The sequence below is a fragment of the Rhagoletis zephyria genome, unplaced genomic scaffold (assembly GCF_001687245.7).
Source record: "Rhagoletis zephyria isolate East Lansing unplaced genomic scaffold, Rhagoletis_zephyria_1.1 Rzeph_scaffold_08271, whole genome shotgun sequence".
NCBI lineage: Eukaryota > Metazoa > Arthropoda > Insecta > Diptera > Tephritidae > Rhagoletis > Rhagoletis zephyria.
In genome coordinates, this window is record NW_016165351.1 from 1 (window position 1) to 8,282 (window position 8,282).

The following is an 8,282-nucleotide window of genomic DNA, read 5'->3' on the forward strand; positions in this document are numbered from 1 at the left end:
CGTGTCGATAGACCCAGCAGAAAATTCGTGGATAGTTCTTTGGCGCACAACAGTGTGTGATGCGATTAGCCCAGTACTCGGTGAGTCCGTGTTGACGTGTTGTTGCTTTCAGACCGCTGGCGCATACCTTGATGCGCATGATCATGTCGGGCTTATTATTTTGCGTGTAGTTGCGCCAGAGTGTATTCAGTTGCTTTTCAACGCAACCCTCACCTACGGGGGGGGGGAAAGACGAAATAACTTGAGAGGTAGGATGTGACTTTGGTAATTTAATTTGGTTTGTGTGAATGAATGAATATTTGAATAAATAAAGAAGAACAAAACATTTCGAAAAACATATTAAGCCAATTAGTCAGAGCAATGCTAGTAAGAAAGAGGTCAGGAAACTCTGCATCCCGGCAAAGCGCACTGGGAACAATCCTAATTTGTGTGAAGGATTTCCTCCAATCCGGAGACAGCCAGACTTCACAGTTGAATGCCAAATGCTGGGAGCAGGGAGCAGTGACTCCGGTAGCAAAAGGCAACAAGGACCGCTACAGACCTGCTGTGGTTGAGTCGGTGACAGTAAGATGCCTGTTAACGTGGTCGTCTGTACGATCTATTACCCATCGTTTGACGCCGAGCCTCCGCAAACATTACATACCTGTGGATTTATTTTTGCTAACAAAAAACTATAGGAGGCGGCATAAAGTCTTGTGCCAGTATCAACACGCACCTGAAGTGACATTAAGAAGTTTAATATGGGGTATTTTGCTCACCATATGCGTTAATTTTTATTATATTTACCACCCGCATTATCTAGCCATACTTAGCGCCCATATCGTCCAGCAGCTCAGACTAGAATTAGTAGAACCTGACAGATTCTGCGGAAATATAAACCAAATGGAGTACTGATTCGCCGTGCCTTAACATTAACCCTATCTTCAGATAACTTAATGATGATGCCATAATAGCTATTTTAATGGAAAAACTACCTGAATTATCGTCGTGCTTGGCGGACCTTAAGGACAGCAATGCTTAAGTAAGACTTTCTACTTTTTCATGGCCTATATCAGCAAACAATGGAAAAACGCCTTATTTCAGATTTTGGTTGAAGCATGCCTTATCCCAACAAATGGTTCAAAATTGCTCTATCTTAGTTGCCTATATATTGGATTTATATTGAGATAGAACGTTTATTTAATTCCGAAATAAAGGACGATATACCCGGAAGTTTATCTGCACAAAACAAATCGTATCATTTTTGGTGAGAAAAGCCCATGAAAACCAACTCTGGTTAACGCCTAAACTCAGTAAACTTGTTCATAGTTGGCTCGAGTTTAGTTGAAAGGGCTTTGCAGGAGTCTTGTCTTCGGTAAGGAGCTACACATTATTTTAAGGATTTGAGGTTTGCAGAATGCAGGCTTTTTAGACGCTGAGTTCAGGATGGTGAGCTCCTTTCGGTGCTATTTGAAACAAGTAAGATTGTAAAATGCTAATGGCAGGCCATAATTCTTCGAGAAAAGAGAGATTGGGTTAACCGTTGGCCTGCTGAGGACAGTGGCGGTCTTAAGCCACGCGTTAGGATTGTCCATCACTTCCTTCCAGCTATCTAAATTTCGCTGCACACTTGACTTTAGTTTTAAAATGCTTTCAATGTCATCTATGGAATGAATAGATTTTTATCATCGTTTCAATATATCAACTTCTTTCCTTTGTCAGATTCACGAAACCAGTTAGATTTATTCGACTTTGTCAACTTTATTCGCCAACTTTACATTGGCGTTCTATATCCCACACTTACTTCCGATAAGGGATACCCGGTTGAGAAATCAACCGAAAGAATTGCTATAGCAGCCTTCATATTATGCCTGATGCTATGAACTCTTATGATGTATTCGGAAAAATTGACTTCAGAAGGACTAGTCAGTATAACGTGATTGGTAAAACCAGCCGGTGTTAAAGTAAGATTTCTTTTTTGTTTTCGAGGCTTCCGACAGTTTACACTGGGACTTCTAAAAAACCCTTGTGCTAGTAGATCGTCTCCTTTCCAAATTAATAGATACTCCCGGTTCTGATTCGACGCTATACAGATCTACCGCTAAACTCATGTAACTTTGAGAAATATACATATATTTGAGACATCGCGAAGCCAACTCTATGTTACTCCAATTTATCACTCAATATGTACATTTTATAATCTGCTGGTATCTACATAAATAATTTGACTCATTCTGACTCACCTTTGGCCCAACCTGTCAGCACATTGCCCAAATAAGAGACCTTGTACTCGGGATCTGGTATACTTATGTCCACACTATGCAACCGCTTGCCCCACAATCGTCCCAAACTGCGCGACAATGTACGCATAGTTTTGCTGCCCAATTCTGCTGCCGCTTCATCTTCACCAGCTGCCACTGTGCTATGATCGCAGAAACGTTCGAGGCCGTTTGAAGCGCGTTGCAGCTCATCGGCAGTGTCGCCGTTCAATTCCAGCATATCGGTGAAATCTATTGTTGATTCAGCATCACCGTCATCATTGCTGTCAACATTGCTTGAGCTGACATCGGCGTCATCCTTGGAGTAAAGTTTGAAACGATCCAAATATGGACCGCTGACACGACGCCTACCACCGTACGTATGGAATTTGCCATCCACGTGCGGTTTGCTGTTCTGTTGCTCTATGCATTGTTGTTGCTTCTCAAATTTCTTGGCATTATGCTGATAAGTGTTGCCCAACAAGCGTGCAATGGACGAGCTCTTCACAAACGTGCGTTGGCGGGGAGATGTGGCGGTGTGCACGTTTCCTGTCGTTGCTGTTGCTGTTGCTGTTGCTGTTGCTGATGTTGATGGATTGCCCGCGGCTGTTGATTTTTCCAACTGCGCTGATACCTGTGGCGTTGATCCATTTGCATTGGAATCTTTTTGGCCCAACGCCTTTTGACTGATGCGTCGCCCCAGTGTGGAGAACAGCGATAGACGCTCTTTAGTCGAACTCTTCTTCTTTGGCTCTTCTTGACTGCTGCTGCTGCTGTTGTTGTTGTTGTTGTTGTTATTGCTGTTTGCAGCGGCTGCTTTCTTTTTACTCTTCACCGTCTCTTTGTGTTGTTGCGTCTCTGGTCGGTTTTGTTGGTATTGTAAATGTTCATTTGTTAGCGTTTTCGAGTTCGCAAACATTTTCGAAGTCGTATTCGAATTTGAGTTCAATGCGTTGTTCGGTGCATTATCGGCCGCTGTGAGGTGATGATTGCTGCCATTCATGATTTTACCATTGATAAAATGATTGTTGTTGTTATTATTATTATTGTTGTTAGACGACACAACAACAAAGTCGACTTCATCGCGCGTTGGCGACATTTGACGGGCATCGTTGGCTGCGCTGCCAACGCTACTATTTTTTATAGTCGCTCTGTTGGCGTCCATTGTGTTGTTGTATTGATATTGCCGGCGCAGTTGCTGTTGTTTTTATTTATTTAGCTGCTGTTATGGTTGTTATTGCATACAGTATTACCAATTGGAATGTTGTTATTGTAAATGCAATATTTATTTGTTATTAGCAATATATTCGCTGTTGTTACTGCTGTTTTTATTGATTTTAATTATTTTTCATAGCTTTCACAGACCGTCTGTCCGATGCGACGTTTCAATCTTTATGATTTCCGCTTGCAATTTTATTCGGTATTGGTAATTGAAAATTGTTTTTACTTTTATTAATAATTGTGGCATAATACCCATTAATGGTTTTTTTTTGTGTTTATCAACAATTTTCTTCTTCTTTCCCTCTTTCTCGTTAAATGCGCTCGCTGTACGTTGCTCGCTTTCTTTGCACTTTCATGCGCCGTGATTTATGTCTTATTATTGTTTTCTAATGCTGTATTTATTGATCTGCAACAGGAAATAATTTAAAATTAATATAGTTAGCTAAATAAAGTGAAGCATAAATGCGTATATACTATTTATGCTTATGAATTTAGTAGCAAGATGTAATACGAAAAGGTATGTTTGTATGTATGTATGCTTTATCTAAACTAGTCGTTAGCCACTAATTTATCCTATCTTAACTCTTTCGGCAGCACTGGTTTAGAATTTGAACCACATTCATATGTTTGAGGTGTTGCGCGAAGTAAGGCAATTTTTTAAACCGCAAATATTTTCCACAATTCTATGTGTAGCAAAGATGTTAAATATATATATAATTTGTACAACATGAATTAAATTTTTTTATTTTATTTTATTTTTTGTTATATTATTTTTAATTTATTTTATTTTTATAATCTTTTTTTTTAATTAATTTTTTTTAGTTTTTATTCATATTCAATAAATTTTTATTATTAAAAGCAAAAACCAGAACCAATTTTTCTTTGGCGCTTAATGGGCTAAAAAGCTCTTGAAATTTCCGTCGCTCATAGAGTTAAACGCCGGGTGATGAACTCGATGAGTTATCTTAACCTTGAATTAAGTATATTAACTTTGTACTAACGCAGCCAAGCAAGATTGTTTCATTTTATCTCAGCGCTGTCAGACGGATTATCCTACCTCAAAGGTGCTTATTTACTTTGCAAAACAGGGCAAATAGCGCTGGGACCTAACTGGATCTATTGTGCTAACCCTTAATTAGACGCTTAAGCACAGCTCACGAAATCTGCATTTCGCCTCCTCAATGAATCCGATTGTCAGCAGATGGTACCTCAGCCTGGTGTGTCCTATCAGGCACCCGATGGGAGTTTTTAAACTGCTAAGATTTAACGATCGATCACGAAGAGGGAGTTATGCATATTTTGGTTTGCCTTTTGCCCTTTGTCGTGTTCCACTGCCGTGTATTCTCTGGACGGATCACAGAAAGGCTGAGCGCCGATAGGCTTAGTTGGGCCCGCATTCCGCTAGAGTGTTCGCCCTTTGTTTTGTTATCGTTTTGTTATTGCATACTAGTTTCTCAGTACTGTCTAGTAGCCGTGACACAGTTCTGCAAGAGTCTAGGGCTATTAACGCTGCCTGGCTATCCGACATGATGTTTATAGTCGCCCTCTAAGTCCTTCTGCGAAGACATTAGTGAGCACAGACTTCAATTCCACCTGGAATATGATTGGGTATATGTCCGTCGGAATTCTTCTTCGAAATCTAGGTATGATGGTATCCATCATTGCACCACACTTGAGATCGTTCACTGAACATGGGTCTGTGAGCTTGACTACGGGATCATTTGCGAATGGTGTTTTGACACCCAAAAGGCCCCCTAAGTTCCCACTTTTCAAGCTACTTAAGTTTGGCAGTGTCAGGGCACTCGTAAGTACACTCCGACATACCTCTTTTTCTATAAGTATAGCTAGAGGTGGCATGCTTGTGAATGCTCCAAGCGCCTCTGTCGAGCACCTGCGCATAGCCCCCTTCATGACCACACCAGTCGCTGGAGCTTACCCAGAGTGATGGTGGAGCTTGCTTGTTTGGCTTTTGGGTAGCCGCCAGTGCCGCATAAATGACAATCGGTTTTGTCGCTGCATTGAATGATCATGCTTTGACAAGCAAAAAAAATGCCCTTGTGGCTTGTCTAGTATCACGTCTAGATATTTCGCCCCTTGTGAAAACTTAATCTCTGTGCCACTTGGTCAAATCGACCGCCTCTTTTTGGTAAATGGGACGATTATGGACTTCATTGGCAGGCAAAGAGAACAAAGTTAGTTTCCTATACGGATAGCTTGGATTTAGAATGGGCACGGTGAATGTTAATTCTCCAAAACTGAATTTATCTTGTTTACAAAAAAGACAAACACCCCTGAATTTTCCTCACCAAAGCAGGATAGGACTAGCTAAAATACATTACATAGCTTTGTCCTTGACTAAAAACTTACGGAGAAGAGCAACGCGGGGTAAAGACCAAAAAGGACCTAATAGCATTTTAAGTATACACACCTACAAAAGAAATTTCTGGAAGAACTTTGAATTGTCACTACTCGTCATTCCCATCATAGGGATCCGACCGATCGGCTCTAGTCTGAGAAAAATAGCAATCAGAAATTAATCGGAAGAGTGTAGAGCATCGAATGCATCAGCAATCTTATCAGGAGCTGTAAACAAATTCCTAACTTTTTCAGTCACAAATGGGGTCCCATTAGATTAAGGGAATCCTCAAAGCGGAAGCAGGCCGATTCAAGTCGCGCAGCGATTTTAATTGAACTTTCGTTCGAATGGACAGAAACGCTCCAGCTCTGAAAGTATTCCATGCGGGTCGCAATGCTGGTAACAGAGGAAGAGGAGGTCTCCTCTGCGTTGGAAAGACCAGGTAGGGAAGGACCTGGCTTCACTTAGCATTTCCAATTGGCGTAAGTTGGCACAGTAGAGAAACGACCAAATCGCTTAGGCGGTTGCAGCCCCCGTAACGAAGAAGAAGAATTATTGCTCAGTTATGTGCCCGGGAGATCAATCCGCGACTAGTCTCTATAGAGATTAGTTAGTTGCACACAATTTTTCGCATTTTTGCAGAGTAGTAAAATTTTTTAATTATTTATAAAAAAAGAAAAAAAATATTTAGCAAAAGTCTTTACAAATTGATTTCTTAAAACATTTCCAAACTTCATACCTCGAAAGCGAACTTAAGTAATTAACACAATTTTTAAATTTACTTTCATTTGAATTTTTGTTTATTTGTTTCCATAAGCTTCGCAGCCACTGTTGCTTAGCACACAATTAGCACAATCAATTAGTGTTAAATTATTAACTAATAGCGCATTACCGACGGACATTAACACGAGCTTTAAATGGGCACACATATGAGGTATGTATGCATGTAAGTAGTAAAAAAACGAGATCACTTAATAATTAGTAAAATATTAGTTAGTTGGTTGAAAGCGGCGAGCTTTGCTTTGTGCAGCATAAAAAAGTTACAAAACAAGGTACTTTTAATAGCTCAAAAAGCCGCACACTTGCACAAACACACACAAAATGCACTTTGCAATTTTAGAATTTTGGGAAAGTAGTTAATTTTTTTTTTTAATTTTTCCGTTAATTTACTTACGCTCGCTAATTGACGCGTTGGCTTATGAGGAAAGTGAACGACTAAACTGGCTAATATGAGCTCGTAAGTCGACAGAGTGTGCTCGTACGGTGTGCTCACTTTACTAGAGCACTTTGGTTGTTTCCTTTTTATTTTGCATAAATATTGGTGAATGTGTGCGTATATATGAATAAGGCTATATGGGTGTATGGAGCTGACGCGATTTCTGTATGTTACAGATAATATATGCATGTAGATAATTTGCTTAACATCACGTCGAAATGGTGTGAAATATATGTGCGTATGTATGTATGTATGTACATCACCCCAAGTGTGTGTGTGCATTTGTGCACTGCAACCACAACAACAAATCACCTGTTGTCCAATTTTTTTTTGGTGTTTAGATTTTGATAAGATAATGCTTTCGAGTACACACACATGTACATTAGACTGCATCACTCCCCATAAAAAAAAAAACTCGTTACTGTTTTTTCATTGGAATTATTAAATCTATTATATTTTAAGGCTTCCACCAAAATATATCGGAAAAATATTTAGATTTACGTGAGCTCGACTAATTTGAAAATACCTTCAAAAATTGAGTTTTTTACTAGTAAAAACAGCTTTTTTTTAAAATATTTTTTGAAAAAAATACTTCAGATGACTGAACAGTTTAAGCTTAAAAATTTTGCATAAAAATATTTGAAAAAATTTGCTGTGAAATCATGACAATAAGATTTTGGATGCTATTTTTGAACTTTTTTCAAAGACTGGTTTTAGAAAAACTTGAGTAACTCGGCCAAAACCTTACCAATTTCGACTTGAGAGGTATCAATGGTGAGATAATTTCTCACCCTTTTAATTTCCTTGCGAATAAGCTCATTCAAAGTATGAAAGAGGAAGCTAAGATAAACGTGTGTCATTCCATGTTAAATTAAGATGTGCTGGTATTTGATAAAGAAAATATTGTGACGTGAATGAGTTTTTTGCAAAGAAATAAAAAGTGTGAGAAAATATTTTTCCACTGACACCTCATAAGTCTATATCGGTAAAGTTTAGGAGCAGTTATTCAAGTTTTTCTTACACAAATCTTTGAAAAAAAATTAAAAAAAAACAGTATCAAAAATCTCATTATCATCATCTGAGGGGATATTTTTCAAAAATTTCTTTAAGGAACTATTTTTATTCATAAAAAACTTAATTTTTAAAGGTATTTTCAAATCGGTCCAGCTCGCTTAAATCTTAATATTTTTCCGAAATATTTTGGTAGAAATCTTAAAATATACATATTAGGTTTTGTAATCCCGCCGGAAAA

At 38.7% G+C, this 8,282-nt stretch overlaps 1 protein-coding gene across 1 annotated transcript in view; it reads right to left on the reverse strand.

The window, feature by feature from the left end:
* Window positions 1–3: 3 nt before the first annotated feature.
* The window catches only part of LOC108374918 (hybrid signal transduction histidine kinase M-like), a gene marked incomplete at its 3' end in the record, with an annotated part of 27,897 nt that continues 19,618 nt past the window's right edge, over window positions 4–8,282 (reverse strand). Inside the window, exons 2-3 of the mRNA XM_017630969.1 lie at window positions 2,223–3,864; window positions 4–213 (exon numbers count right to left, since the gene is read on the reverse strand). Of these exons, the coding sequence (XP_017486458.1) occupies window positions 4–213; window positions 2,223–3,402 (1,390 nt within the window). The remainder of the gene's footprint in view (window positions 214–2,222; window positions 3,865–8,282) is intronic.